The following is a 16,664-nucleotide window of genomic DNA, read 5'->3' as shown; positions in this document are numbered from 1 at the left end:
AGATGAGGAAACAGGTGAACAGAATTAAATTATTTGCCCTGTAGTAAGTGTCTGAGGCTGGATTTGACATCATGAAAATAGTCTAACAAACTCCAGACCCAACTCCACTGTGCCAACTAGCTGCCCACGTTATCTTTTTTTTTTTTTTTGGCAAGGCAAATGGGGTTAAGTGGCTTGCCCAAGGCCACACAGCTAGGTAATTATTAAGTGTCTGAGGCCGGGTTTGAACTCAGGTACTCCTGACTCCAGGGCCGGTGCTCTATCCACTGTGCCACCTAGCTGCTTCTCCACATTATCTAAGGTTATATCATGCTCCTTCTTTAGTAGAATGCAAGTTTTTTGAGGGTGAGGACTTTTTTTTTTAATTTTTGTATTCTCAGATCCAGTACAATTCAGTAGACTTTTAGTAAGCCCTTAATATGAACAAGACACTAAACCTAAGCTACAATAACCAAACAAAACAATTCCTGCCCTCACCACCCTCTGTGTAATCTGTACATCTGCACAGTTTAGGAAATGCAGCTTGAGACGCATAGAGCCCTGAGTACCAGGAGACTCAAAAGAAGCTTTTAGCACAAGAGGTAATAGTTTAAAATCACCTTTTTCTAGGAATGAGAGAAGTTATATGAGAAAACACAGAGATCAAAAATGGAATGCTGATTATTATTTCAAATAACAACCCTTTCCATTATGGTTACCTGAGATCCTAAATGTAAGAAGTGGTTTAATCTAAATTATTTAAAACTTTCTATTGGAAATTAAGTGAATGTCCTTTAGATGGGGAATGACTTAACAAACTGTGGTATATGTATGTCATGGGACACTTGTTCTGTTAGAAACCAGGAGGGATGGGAATTCAGAGAAGCCTGGAAGGATTTGCATGAATTAATGCTGAGTGAGATGAGCAGAACCAGAAAAACACTGTACACCCTAACAGCAACATGGGGGTGATGATCAACCTTAATAGACTTGCTCATTCCATCAGTGCAACAATCAGGCACAATTTTGGGGTATCTGCAATGGAGAATACCATCTGGATCCAGAGAAAGAATTGTGGAGTTTGAACAAAGACCAAAGACTATTACTTTTAATTTAAAGCTTTCTAGTCTCCATTTTTTGAATTTGACTAAAATTTCTAGATTTTTTTGAATTTATATATCTAAAAATGAGTGATAGGAATGTTTAAAAACCATATTAACTCAATAATGTTAAATTTTTTTCCTGTTCATTTTCTTTATTAGGATTTCTCTGATAAGCCATTGAAAAATCTTCTTGTCACTTCAGAAGAGCAAACAGAAAGTTGTATAATTGAAAAAATAAATATCATTTTGTTAGAAGAAACAAATAAAAATGATATTTGCAGGAAGCAAGACAATCATGATTCAGGAAACTGTTCCAATGAGGATGAAACCAGTAACAGTAAAATGATTGAAGAAACACAACAGGAAACTATGCAACAATAAATACTGGGAGTCTAACCTTAGATTTTAAACCCCCCAAATTCTTAATACTTTTCTATTTAAAAGTAAAACTCCTGGCATTTAAAGATGTATAACTATGAAATATATTGCTCCTCTTAATAAAAATGTCTTCAAGGTTCTGTCTTTTAAGTTATATCCAGAAGTTGGACACCTGCCTCTTTAAATGACTTCTAAATATTACTGTTTGTTATTTTATGGCTCAAGATATTCACTGTATTCATTATGCTGCTTATCATGTTGTGGTCAAATAGTTATCTTTTTTATTTAATATTAAATTGTCTTAACTTTCAGAAGAGAAATGTAACTTTTGAATGAGTAATAAGGCAAAATCTTTTTTAACTGCTCTTTTCTACTTCTAAGACAGTCATCTAGGAAGACTACTGAGGAAAAACTCTAAATAGCATGCCATCAGTCTTCTCTACCCAGTTTCATTGGGAGCCAGTTAAAATCAGTGTTTTGTTTTGTTTTAAAATAGCCTTAAGTAGCAGAAAAAGAAAGTCTTTTGAACCCCAAGACTGGAATTCTCAAGTTGAATATCCCCTGACTTTGTATTTAACTTCTTTAAACATCCTTTAACATCCTTTCAGTATCTTTATAATAAGAATCATAGCTTTCTGAAGCAACCTCAGGAAATCATTTAGCCCAGCCCCTTGGAAAGTAAGGCAGCATTTTTTCCTTTTTCTGACAAGTCAGCTGAAGTCTATTTCTAGTCCATATTTCTGTCTTGGTTATTAATTTACTAGAGTTATAACTTTTTATTGGATTTTATATGCCTAAAATGACAAGAATATGGATTATTTACTCAGAAAAATACTTTTCAAAGTTTATTAGTGAATCTATGGAGACACCAATGATAATAACTCAGATTTATATCATGCTTTGAGGCCTGTGAACTAGCCAGTACAAGTATTAATATTTCTATTTAACAAACTTACAGATAAAGTTAGTTAAGATTTTAGGCTGTGAGAAATTAAGTGACCTCCCTGTGTCATAGCATAGTATCAAGTATAAAGCAGGATTCAAACCTAGCTTTTCAGTCTCTTTAAGACCAGAATTTTTTTCTGAAATGTTTTGCTACCTCTGTAGAAATCTTCATTATTCCATGATACTGAAGATAGAACTATAGGATCAAAAGGAAGAAATAGAATAGGACTATATCAGATTTAGAACTGGCAGAAGCTAGCTAACCACCTTGTTTCATAGTGGAGGAAACCTGTCCCCAAAATGTGTGATTTGCCTTAGGTAGTCTAAGTAACAAGTAATGTATTTCAAAGATTAAAATTTTCAGTTGTTAGGAAATTACTCCAGTTAAAGAAAAATAATATGATTAGCATATTGCTTGATCTTTTATTAAATTAACTGCTTCCTCTTTTTAGATATAAGGTGGCTTCTGTCTGCTACACCACAATTTTCAGGCCATTTCCCTCTACTCTTCAGCCAATGAACATGCTCAAGAAAAGTACTTTTTGTATTAGCCTAAGGAAAATGCAAGCCTATTTTTTTAATTTTTATTTATTTAAGGCAGTAGAGTTAAGTGACTTGCCCAAGATCACTCAGCCAGGTAATTGTTAAGTTTCTGAGACCAGTTTTGAACTCAGGTTCCCCTGACTCCAAGGGCAAGTGCTCTATCCACTGTGCCACCTAACTGCCCCCAGGTTTATTTTTTTAAAAATTGTTCATTCCTAATAAATTATTTCTGTGGTGTCTACTCTTAACATTATCCCATGTCACTTCTCTGCTAATAGAGATAACCAAAATTTGACTGTTAGGGAAATTTTTCCACATATTCTGCTGCCCCCATATGAAGTGTTGGGAAACAGTCCAGATAGCATTGACTGGGCCTGCATTTCTGAAGCAACCTCAGGAAATCATTTAGCCTAGCCCCTTGGAAAGTAAGGCAGCATTTTTTCCTTTTTCTAGCTACTCGGATTACAAGATTTCTTAGGCCTATATTAGAGCACAGACCAGTTCCGAAGACTCCATAGCCATTTTGAGTACTTAAAGAGAACTAATTTTAACTTGAAACTTCCCTGGTATAAATTTATTGTATATATATATATATATATACATTTTGTATAGACTTATTTTTCATATACTTTCGTATATATTGTACATATAATTTGCTACAAAATATAAGCTTCTTTGGGCAGAAACTGTTTTATTGTGTTGTCTTATATGTGCCAGCAAACTGCCTGGCACATAACCAGTTTTTAATAAATGTTTTTTTATTGATAATGTTCACATGCTACATGTTTACTCCCCAGAGGGCCCTGGAACTACTTGAATGTATAACTTAGTTTGCTAAAATATGAGAAGACAACTTATAATTTACTTTAGGTATATATATTCCATTCTGAATTGCAAAGAAATACATATCCATTCTGATGAACTCTTCATCAGAAGCCACTTTTGCATCACTTGGTGTTTCTCTGAGACACATTTGGTTCACCTTGTTAGATAAAGGCAACTTCTTCTCAGTGATACAAACCAAATTGATTTTAACTTCATTGAGATTGCTGGGTTTATCCTGTAAATTACTAGAGGCCTATAAATGCCTGAAATGACTTAGGAGAATGGACTGGGGCATTCTAATAGCCAAGAGCACCAATGGTGTATAGTCATGGAAGAATAGTCATACTTAGCAATTTTGGCTGTATTTGCTCTTTTTTAAAAGCACAATATATTGTTTCTACTGGATGAAGAAATAGGCTTCACCCCTAAGGCTGCAAAGAAATATTAACTTTGTGAGAGAGGAGAAAATAGGGATATTAAAATTTAGAGGAGCTCTAGAAAATTGTCAATCTTAAAAGGATCCTTGGGAGAAAGTTTGAGAACTGGGGATTTCAAGTTTTAAAACAATATTCCATGTCAGTGAAATGACAATCCTTCCCCTAAGCAACAACAAAAAAAAAAAAAGATGTTTATAGAGAGGGGGATAAGAAGGGGACCTGTATGTTTTCTTAATTCTGCCATCCATTAGGTCCTTTATTGCATGTTCCATCAGTATCATAAAATTAATGAAATTAGTGACTTCTAATTTCTAACTTTTTTATTTAAGGCAATGGGGTTAAGTGACTTGCAGGAGGCCACACAGTTAGGTAATTATTAGATGTCTGAGGTCTGATTTGAACTCAGTTCCTCCTGACTCCAGGGTTGGTGCTTTATCCATTGCGCCACCTAGCTGCCCCCAATTTCTAACTTTCTAATTAATCTCCCCACCATTTTACAAAAAAGGAAGTCCCTAGAGATTATTTAAAGTTAATGGCAAAATTGGTATTAGCATTCAATATTCCGATTCTTGGAGTACTTGAAGTATTGTTCTTTCTATTTCACATGAGGCCTCATCTGAAATGATGAATAAGTATGTGTTTTAGGACATAAATCAGAATAATCTGAAGTCATAGATATTGGCAATCTGCATGGTTCACATCGTTCCTTTTGAGTCAAATATAAATCAAGAATTGATAGGTCTTTTTTTAATACTAAGAGCCAGTAAAATAGTGCTGAGTCAAAGAAGTGATACATTCCAAATATATCCAAAACTAGATTATGAGAGGTTAGCAGGATCTTTGATATTTAAATAAGACTAGAAAAAAAATAGCTATGGAATTCTTGCATCAGATGCTGAAAGAGTTTCACCTTTTTGAACAAAGTGTTATTGTCTATGTTTTAAACATGAGGAAATTAAAGTTAATAAAAAATTGGTTGAGAAACATGATAAATGTTTATGCTTTGTTGGAGTGTGGAGGACAAAAATCTTTTGACTTTATTTTCAATATATTCTAGGCATTTAATTTTATTTTTAAAAGAAAAAAATTGGAAGATAACATGAGACCAGAAAAAAAGACAGGGTTCTACAAACTTCAACCCTAAAACCTTTCAAGTTTCTTTTAAAGAAGGAAATTCTGTACTATATATATAGAGTAGCTACAGCTGAATCCACAAGAAGAGCTCCAATTCAGTCTCCTTACCACCCCGCTGCATGAACACAAGCAAACCTATGGCCTTTTGACATAAGGCTCAATTGTAGGGATCCCCAAGTGGCATTAATTGCTCTATTCCTCACCCCTGACCCTACAAGAAGTGATAGACTGAGTTTGCCCAGTCACTGGAAGTAAGTTGAAAGTGACTGGAGGGGGCAGAGCAGGGCACTTGAGCAGGATGGAATATATAGTAATGCTTATAAACTAAGAATGTAACAAGGAAGGAAATAAGGGATAGATCTGAAGAAATGGGACTGGAAATCCTCTTCCTCCACTCAAGATTTCTTACAACAGGAGCCAGAACCTCACAGCCTCATCATGAGAAGGGGCATAATTGTCAATGGAAAGTATAGAAGCTAGAAAGTGTGAAGCAGAATAACAATATTGAAGTCAGGAATACAATGCAAGAAAAAAGATCAAGAGAGACTGAATTTAAAAAACTAGTTCATAAGCAGACAAACTAATGACAATCAGAAAATAGAAGAATAAGTAAAACCTCAAAAAAAAACCAAAGCACTTCAACAAATAGAATATGAAAGACAATGTAGGAATTTTACCTAATGAAAGGGAGAAACCTATGAACTCCCTAGACACCATGGAACAATAACAAAAAAACCAAAATGGTTCAAAAGAAAAATGAGACACTTAAGAAACTAGTAATTTAGGTCTGAAATTCGATCTCTACACATAAAGCAGCTTTTAAAATAAATATCAATAAAAAAACATCCAAATCATATAGTTATTAAATATCATAACTTCAATAACAAGTTTTGTAAGCAACCAAAAGAAAGACTTTTTAAAAGAAGGGTTAATTCAGATGATAGAATTAGTCTGTTCTTTGTATAGACTTTGTTTGTACATAGTACTTTATATGTTATCTCCCCAATTAAATTGAGGACAGGGGTTGTTTTTCCACTGCTTTTGTATTCCCAGGAATTAGTTTAGTATTTAATACATAATAAGTCCTCAATAAATATTTGTTCATGTGACTTGACTTTTCACAAACTCAAAAGACAAAAAAATATGCAAATCTGAGTTTATCAATGAAAAAAATCTGACCAACTGAAAGAGGCATGGGAAGCATTCCTGAAAAATCAAACAAGTAGGCATATTATTTGACTTGCAAATACAACAGAAATACAAGAAAAGTAAAAAGACAAGATTAATGAAATTAATTTACTCATTTGTAAGTTATAATTTTAAAGATGGGTATTAGAATGAAGGACAAAGGGGTTCAATAAGGTAAATTTAAAAGGTGACCCACCAAAGATTTGCTTGATATATAATAAATTTTGTGTTCATAAAAAAACACAGAAATAATAGACGAACAAAATTTATTATATATATCAAGCAAATCAAGAAAGCAGGATTTGTTATCAAACTTATTTCAAATAAAAATTGAGAAAACATTGCATTGTACTAAAAAGAACCCTAGACAGTGAAACAATATCAGATACTTTCAAATACTTGAAGACAGCTGTCTTGTTCCCTGCTGAGTCTTCTCCATGATGAACATACCCAGTTTCTTCAATTGATCCTCATATAACAGACTCAAAATCTTTCACCAGCCTGATAACTTTCCATTGGACACTTTCAAATTGCCAGTATTCTTCTAAACTAGGTTGTCCAAAATCAAAGACAATATTTCATATCGTGCTATGGCAAAGGCAGAGCTAAAAGTCTGATATCTCCAGAAGAGAAAATAAAAGTATATATATATATTTCTCACTTGCCTTCTTAATTTCATCAATTTAACCCCTAAGGCTATCTCCATGTTTTGAAGGTCTTTAGGAATACTGATTTAAAGAGTCCATTATATAAGACTGAACATTTAATACATTTAAATTTAACATTAAATTTAATACATTGTTCAAATATTAGTACTATGGGTCAATAATACAAAAATTTGTGAGACTGGATAAATCATATTTTAATGGACATTAATATACATTGGTGATAACTGATACTTGAAGTTGAAAGTCATAATAAAAGTCTGAGAGATTGTAAAATAATCTATACTGGGACAAAGACACCAGACTTAGCTGACCACTCAAAAGTCGAAGACAAAATACAGATCAGGAGATCAGTCCTCCACCTGAGAAGACTAAGATTAATCTGCATCAAATTTATCCTATAACTGCTTAAGTCATGGTTCTACATCTCTCAACTTAGTTCAAAGTTCAGCTCAACTATAATGGGTACAGTATTTTTTTTATTCAAGGAATTTATTTAACTTACCTTGGAAAATGCATATGAAATGAAAGGGAATTTGGACCTGATATCTTTACTGGACTCAGCAGTACTACTACTAGGTCTATATCCCAAAAAAATTTTTTTAAAAACAAAAAAGAAAGGACCTATATATACAAAAATATTTGGGAGTGGCAAAGAATTGAAAATTGAGGAGATAACCATCAATTGAGGAATGATTGTTGTGGTGTTTGATTGTGTGGAATACTATTACACTATAAGGAATGACAAGTAGGATAATTTCAGAAAAACCTGGAAAGATTTACATAAACTGATGCAAAATGAAGTGATCAGAACCAGGAGAACATTGTACACAATACCAGCAATATTGTATAATGATCAACTAAAAATGACAACTATTTTCAATAAGACAATGATCTGAAAAAATTCTGAAGGACTCATGATGAAAAAAGTTACAATTGGAGGAAAAAACTGATGGAATCTGAATGCAAATTGAAGTATACTTTTTAAATACTTTTTTCTTTGTTGAGGTTCGTGTTTTCTTTTGGGGGGGCAGTCTTTGGGGAAGGGTTTTTTCTGTTAATGATATTTTTCCCCAATTAAATGTAAAGATAACTCTCAACATTCATTTTTGTAAGATTTTGAGTTCCAAATTTTTTCTCTCTCCCTTCCCCCACTCCCAAGATGGCAAGCAATTTGATGCAGGTTATACCTACACAGTCATGTTAAACATATTTCCATATTAGTCATGTTGTGAAAGAAAAATCAAAATGAAAGGGGAAAACCATGAAAAGGAAAAATCAAAAAACAAATTAAAAATAGTATATGCTTTGATCTGAATTCAGACTCCATAGTTTTTTCTCTGGATGTAGATGACATTTTCCATTAGAATCATCTTGGATCACTGTATTTCTATGAAGAGCTAAACCCACCATAATTGATCCTCACACAATGTTCTTCTGATTCTGTTGACTTCACTCAGCATCAGTTCATTTAAATCTTTCCAGATTTTTCTGAAGTCAACTTGCTTGTCATTTCTTACAGAACAATAATATTCCATCACATTCAAATACCACAATTTGTTCAGTCATTCCCCAATTAATGGGCATCCCTCAATTTCCAATTAATCACCACCACAAAAAAAACTGCTATAAATATTATGTACATGTTGGTCCTTTTCCCTTTTTTGATGATCTCTTTGATGATCTCTGTGTTTTCTTTCACAACATAATTAACATAAAAATGTTTTGTGTGACTGTATATGTAAAATCAAATTGCTTGCCTTCTCAAAACGGGGAGAAGGGAGAGAGGAAGGAAGAGAATTTAGTTCTCAAAATTTTAATGATATTAAAAATTGAAAAATAAAAATGAAATATTTTCAAAAGAAACAAATATTGGGAAAAACAAGCTCATTTCTTACCCCAAAGAGGGAAAGGGTAGGCATGAAGAAAAGGATGGAAACTGAGGAATCCCTAGCTCTTATCGGTATAAACTATTCTGGCAACTCTGAATCTTCTCCCCATGCATAATTCCTGTATAACCTGGTCACACAGTCCTTGTCCACGTAGTCAATTTTTACTCTCCTGCCATTTCCCTCACATTGAAAGCTATGAGTCCCCCAAGAAACTCACCTTGATTTGAAGTGTTTGCCTCTTGCTCCTTTTATATCACTTCTTCTCACCCTGACCTTTAGGAATGGGAGGAGTAAGATTATCGCTGAATCACAATTCTCCAGTGATTTGAATCTAGGAAGTTTCCTATTCATAGGGCAGATATAGATCTCCTATATCCTGCTACATAGGCATAGGAGGAGGTGCTTTGAGACAATGATTACATTGGATGCATTTTATGTTATCATGATTTTTCTTATTATTATATTTTTAGATCATTTAAATCTAGATTGATCTAAACAAGAGGTTAAATTCAGTGAATGGGGCACCAAAGCATTAGTGTGAGTGGTTTTGAACTCAAATCTCAAGTATTTATACATGGATAAAAAAAGAAACATATTGTTAGCACATGAAAGAAGTGATAACCAGCACTGGAAATTAGTAGGGTGGGGAAGAGAACAATATGGAGGTTATCAGAGCTTTCATGTGAGTTTAACCTAGTTACTTTTGAAGCAACTCCTTTTATGCAAGGGTTTAAATTTTTTTTTTAATTTTTTATTTATTTAAGGAAATGGGGTTAAGAGTGAATTGCCCCAAATCACATAGCTAGCCAATTATTATTGTGTCTGAGGTCTGATTTGAACTAACTGAACTCCTGACTCCAGGGCCAGTGCTCTATTCACAGTGCCATTTAGCTGCCTCCCAAGGGTTATATTTCAAGCACTGTATTGAAGAAACTCACATGCTATTTATTTTTTCAATTTGAATTCTGAAAGCCTACAAGTTTTTCCTAATATGCTAGTGTGCCATTGTAACAGATAAAGAAACCCAGTCCATGGAAGTCACAGCACTGGAAAAACTACCAGAACTCTATAACTAACACATAGTTTTCTACTTCTGAAATGATATTTTTTTCTATATTGAGTCTCTAACTAATATATCAGCAACAATAATGCTTTCAACTTCTATAAAGAAGCACAAGTTAATGGTTACATTGATTCAAATACGTTAATATACTTCTCAAAATGCCTCATCATTGTAACAATGAGTTATTTTAGTACTGTAAGAATTGGATTCAAACATCTATATGCTGATAGTTTTCATGTAAGAATTCTTTTTTGAGAATGAAGGACAAACATCATCATGTCAGATTCTAATCCAGATATTCTGACCCCAAATCTTTTGACCATTTTCATGATGTCATATTGTCTCTCAATACTGAAGATGCTTGTTTATATATTTGATTTTCTCTGAATTAAAACTGGGGTTCTAACTTGGCATTTAAATCCTATGGATAAAACTGTAATCATGAAGCAATTCATTCCTTTGTAGCAATCACATCTTTATAATGGAAAAACACTGATCTGAAGGCAGAAAACCTGGCCTTGAATTCTACCTCACTGATACTTTCTTGCCATGTATCATTGGACCAATCATTTAATCTGAATTATTTGGAACTCATCTATAAAATGTTTTTTCTTGTTCAGTTTGTATTTCCCTCTTCAAAACTCCATTTGGAGATTTCTTGACAAAGATCCTGAAGTAGTTTACTATTTCCTTCTCTATTTTATAGATGAAGAAACTAAAGAAAACCAGTTTTTTTATTTATATTTTATTTTTCCAAATACACGTTATGAAAGTTTTTCGGGGTGGCTAGGTGGTGCAGTGGATAAAGCACCAGCCCTGGAGTACCTGGGTTCAAATCTGGTCTCAAACACTTAATAATTACCTAGCTGTGTGGCCTTGGGCAAGCCACTTAACCCCATTTGCCTTGCCAAAATCTAAAAAAAAAAAAAGTTTTTCAACATTCATCCAAATGCATATGTGTATTTTTAAGTTATGTAATTCTTCCCCTCCCCCAGCAGCGAATAGTCATGTGAATATTGTATGGAAAATAAGGATAAGTGACTTGCTCAGATCCCATACTTATTAGTAGTAAGTGTCTGCAGCCAGAGTTGAACACATGATGAATTTTCCTGATTCCAAGTCCAGTGCTCTATCTACTACTACTCCACCTAGCTGCTTCATCTATAAAATATTGATAACTACTCAAATACAGCATAGAGATATTGTAGAAATTAAATGTGTGTGTGTGTGTGTACTTTGTAAACCTCAAATTATAAATATCAACTAATGTGATAGTTAAGCACTGACCAAGAAACAATGTGAACTTCACAATCAAGATTTTTCCTCCTTATATTACTGAGAAAAAGAGATAATATAGAATGGTATAATAATAATATCTTCTTCCATCTATCCATAACATCCCAAGAGTACTGTTAATGTCATTTTAAAGGCCATCTTTAATAATGTAAGATCAGAGGGGCAGAGCCAAGATGGTGGCACAAAGGCAGCATTCCCCAACAACTCTGACCCCCCAAACCCCATAAAAACAAAGAAAGGTTGGCTCTAGCCAAAATTTAGAGGGGCAGAACCCACAGAAAGACTGAGTGATACATTTTCCCAGTCCAAGATAACTTAGAAGTTCCACTGGAAAGGTGTGCTTCACCAGGACCAGGGGTTGGAAAGAAAGCACAGCACAGCCAAGCCCAGGCCAGCAAAGCCCAGCCCAGAGATCACCCACAACAGCTTGAAGGGGCAGTGAGAGAACTCTGCTGCACCTGGGTGAGCTTGGAGTGAGGAGCACTGGCTGCAGAACCTGCAAGGAAATGAGACAGGAGAAAGCAGCCTGCACCCCCAGAGACGGTAAGGGAAGTCTGCAGAGATTTCTCTGCTCTCCCTGAGGGTAGAACTCTGCTGTTTGCCAACACTTAGACACAGGTTGCAGTTTGTGCTTCCATACCAAGTTAGCTGGATCCTGCAAGTGCTGTGGTCATCTACAAGTCAAAGCACAAGCTAGAGAGCATGAGATCTTGGAAGAATAGAGGTCCCAGTGGGGTGTCCAAAAAAAAAAAACAACCCCAAAGCCTTGGAAGTGCTGTAAATTAGTCTTGGATTGAGGAAATGAGTAAACAACAGAAAAAGAAGGATCTGACCATAGAGAATTACTTCAGTCCTATGGAAGATCAAAACACATACTCAGATGATGACAAAATAGAAGTTTCCATATCCAAAACCTCCAAGAGAAAAAGAAAATGGGCTCAGACTGTGGTTGAGCTCAAAAAAGACTTTGAAAAGCAATTAAGGGAGATGGAGGAAAAATTGGGAGGAGAAATGAGAGCAATGCAGAAAAATCATGAAAACCAAATCAACAGCTTGGTGAAAGAAATACAAAAGATACTGAAGAAAATAATAAGTTAAGAACCAGTTTAGGCCTAATGGAAAAAGCAAAACAAATGAAAAGAATCCCTTAAAAAGCAGAATTGGCCAGCTGGAAAAGGAGATTAAAAAAGCTCTCTAAAGAAAATAAGTCCTTCAAATGCAAAATGGACCTAAAGGAAGCTGATGACTTTGCAAGAAAGCAGGAAGAAATAAAACTCTTCCAAAAAAGCCAAAAAGTAGAAGAAAATGTGAAATATCTCATTGGAAAAACAACTGACCTCAAAAACAGATCCAGAAGAAATAATTTAAAATTTTGGGGGCTATCTGAAAGCCACAACCAGGAGAAGAACCTAGATTTCATTTATCAAGAAATAATACAGCAAAATTGCCCTGAGATCCTAGAAGCAAAGGGTAAAATAGAAATCGAGAGAATTCACCCTGAAAGAGATCCCAAAAGAAAATCTTCCAGGAATATTATAGCCAAATTCCAAAACTCCTAAATCAAAGAGAAAATTCTAAAAGCTTCCAGAAACAAACAATTCAGCTACCGAGGCTCCATAGTCAGGATTACACAGGATCTGGTAGCATCTACATTAAGGGCTCATAGGGATTGGAATATGATATTCTGGAAGGCAAAAGATCTTGGTTTACAACTGAGAATCAACTACCCAGAAAAACTGAACATCCTCTTTCAGGGGATAAGATGGATTTTCAATGAAACAGGGGACTTTCAAGATGACAACAAGATGACCAGAGCTGAACAGAAAGTTTGATCTCCAAGTACAGGACGCTGGTGAACCATAGAGGGAGTGGAAAAGAGGAACTAACTATGAGGAACTTGATGATGTTGAACTGTTTGTATTACTGCATAGGAAGAAGATATTGATAACTCATATGAACTTTCTCATTTGAAATAACATGAACACTTAATAGGGTGAGGAAATCTGTCTTGCCCTGGAGAAGGATGGGAGGACAGGGATGGGATGAGGGGGAATGGGGGTAGGGTAGGGGGGAATAGGTGATAGAAGAGAGGGAAGATCGAGGGAGAGTGTACTCAGATGCAACACTCTTTTGGACAGGACCAAGATGAGGAGAGAGAGGGAGAATAGAATAAATGAGAGTGGGGAGAAATAGAGTGGAGGTACAGCTAGTAATAGCAACTGAGGGGAAAATATTGAAGCAACTTCTCTGGTGGACTTATGATAGGGAAAGCAACTCACCCCAGAGACAGAGCCGTTGAAATCTGAACACAGACTAAAGTACATTTTTTTTCTCTCTCTCTCTCTATCCTTGAGGTTTCCCATCTTCTTGGGAGGGAAGGGGTTTATGTTTAGGTATGAATGTTTACACTTACAGCATTCAATTTACATCAATGTATGGCATGGAAACAATGTAGAGACTGTCAGACAGCCTTCAAGGGGGGAAAGGAGGAGGGGGTAAATATTGTAGAATTTAGAGCCTTGCAAAAAATGATGGGTACATATTACTATTGTATATAATTAAAAACAAATAAAATGTTAAAATCATAAAAAGAATGTAAGATCAGTACATTTTTGCTGCATATTTATGATTTTAAAGCAGTTCATTAGAAAGGGGAAATTTCCCTAACCCATTGAGGTTTATATGCCTACTTCCTCAATTCTATGACCTCTGTCTGTATTTTGACATTTTCTCTTTGACTAATCATGCAGTGACTAATCCACTTCCTTTTTTAGAGTGAAAAAGCTCATTTCTCACATGAACGTAAGAATGAGTAAATCAAAATTATTTTAATCCTGTATTTCTCTAGGGTCAGTAATTTTTTTAAATGTTTAATTTCTGGGGCAGCTAGATGGCACAGTGGATAGAGCACTGCCCCTGGAGTCAGGAGGACCCAAGTTCAAATCCAGCCTCAGCCATTTAATAATTACCTAACTGTGTGATCTTGGGCAAATCACTTAACCCTATTGCCTTGCAACAAAAAAAAAAACAGTTTAATTTCATTGCAGTGTCTATTCAAAATATATATAGAGAGATGGGCCAGTTCTAAGGGTTTGCTCAGGTTTTTTGAAAAGGAGTTCCTATTTGTATCTCAAATTCAACATGTCCAGAATAGACTCCTTAACTTTTCCCTATGACTCATCTCTCTTCCAAATTTCCTTGTTACTGTCAAAAATACCACCACCTTTCTGATGGTTGCCAGAATAAATATGGCTGTTAATACAAATAGGATTCCAAGGATGAAGGGAGAAGATATAGCTAAATGGATGAAGGACAGTGACATGATCTCCCAAGGGAAACTCCAATTACAAGACTACCTAAACTAATTTACTTAGTCAGTACTAGACTCATCAAACTACCAAATTATAACTTTACAGTATGACTAACCAGAGGACTGACTACATTTTCCTAGAACTGTCTTCTGTTACACAATTCTGTGTACACTAACAAAGTTTAAATTGTATTCAGTTCTAATTATGGGCAACTAGGTGGCATAGTGGATAGAGTACTGAGTCAAGAATCAGGAAAATATGAGTTCAAATCTGATCTCAGCTACTTACTAATGAAAGAAATTATTATCATATATACAATTATGCTAATAATTAATTATTAATTTGTGATCCACACTTTTCCTTTTATTTCTGTTAAAAATCCAACTCCTCTGTTAAGGTCAATCAGTCTCTGAAGGGCATGGCTGCCTGATGAGATTGCTCCTAAACCTCAAGTTACCTGCTTGGAAATTTGGGGGAACCCAAATCAACTAGGAGATCTAATTTATGTTTAAAGTATAAATAGAATTCAGTCTGTGCAAGTCCCTGCCCTGAAGGAATAAACTCCTGTCCTTGATCTCCTCCATTAGAGTTTAGGATAACTCAATGAGTGAAAGTGAAAACTAGCTAGTGATGGCTTCCCCTTTCCCAAATGTCTTGAAGTTGTTGAGTCTCAGGATCAAGCCATGTCTTCAGTAGGAGGAGTTGAAGACTTTTAACCCACCTCTTCACCAAATGTGAATGATTTTCACCTGACAGAGATGTCACTTTTCAGAAGATTTTCAGGGTCTACTTTGGCAACTTTGGTTGCTAAGAGAAACCCTCTGACCATCAATTTATTGATTGCTTGGCTAAGCTAATTAATAAATTATTGTAAAAATTTTTTCCCAGTTTTCAGTTTTCCTTCTAATCTTGATTGCATTGGTTTTATTTGTGAAGACCTTTTAATCTGATCAAAATTATCTAACAAAAATTTTTCCTCATCCCATAGATCTGACAGATAAATTATTTCTTACTCTCCTAATTTGCTTAGGAGTATTAGTCTTTATATCTAAATTATGTACCCATTTTTACCTTATATTATATAGTGAAAAATGTTGGTCTATACCTAGTTTCAGTCATACTATTTTCCAGTTTTCCCAGCAATTTTTTTCAAATAGTAAGTTCTTTGGATTTATCAAATACTTGATTACTATGGTCATTTACTATTGTATCTTGTTTACCTAATGTATTCCACTGATTCACCACTCTACTTTTAGTCAGTAACAGAGTTTTAATGATTACTGCTTTATAACTTAGTTTGAAATCTGGTATTGGCTGGGCCACCTTCCTTTGCATTTTTTTTATTAATTCATTTATATTCTTTACTTTTTGTTCTTCCAGATGAATTTTGTTATAATTTTTCCTAGTTCTATAAAATAATTTTGGGTAATTTGATTGGTCTGGCACTGAATAAGTAAATAAATTTTGGTAGATTTGTCATTTTTATTATATTGCTTCAACTTGTCTATGAGCAATGGATATTTTTCCGGTTGTTTAGACCTGGCTTTATTTGTGTGAAAAGCTGAGTTTGTCTTAGCAAGTACTACATGGCTTCTAATTACCATGAGCCTTCAAAACTTTCTTCCAGCTGGCAAAAAGCAATATTTCCTATCAGCAGATAAGATGCTACAGATAAAAATATTAAACAGCACAGAGTCATACCGATATCCTTGAGGTATTCTACTAGAAATTCCTTCATGTTCCAGATGAACAATTCGCAATGGAATCTGACCATCCAATAACTTGAGTCCATCTAGTTGCATTATTGTCTACTACATATCATTCCATTCTCCCCACAAAAGTAATCTGAGATAATGTCAAAAGCTCTGCTAAAATCTAGGTAAATTATATCAGCTAAAATGTTTA

At 34.7% G+C, this 16,664-nt stretch overlaps 1 protein-coding gene across 1 annotated transcript in view; it reads left to right on the top strand.

The window, feature by feature from the left end:
• The window catches only part of IFNAR1 (interferon alpha and beta receptor subunit 1), a 41,714-nt gene extending 36,519 nt beyond the window's left edge, over positions 1–5,195 (top strand). Inside the window, exon 11 of the mRNA XM_074214079.1 lies at positions 1,242–5,195. Coding sequence (XP_074070180.1) covers positions 1,242–1,463 — 222 coding nt within the window. The 3' untranslated portion in view covers positions 1,464–5,195. The remainder of the gene's footprint in view (positions 1–1,241) is intronic.
• Positions 5,196–16,664: the final 11,469 nt, after the last annotated feature.

Source organism: Macrotis lagotis, chromosome 1 (assembly GCF_037893015.1).
Source record: "Macrotis lagotis isolate mMagLag1 chromosome 1, bilby.v1.9.chrom.fasta, whole genome shotgun sequence".
Lineage (NCBI taxonomy): Eukaryota > Metazoa > Chordata > Mammalia > Peramelemorphia > Peramelidae > Macrotis > Macrotis lagotis.
The sequence above is the reverse complement of the archived record's forward strand: the minus strand, read 5'-3'. Positions and strand labels throughout refer to the sequence as shown.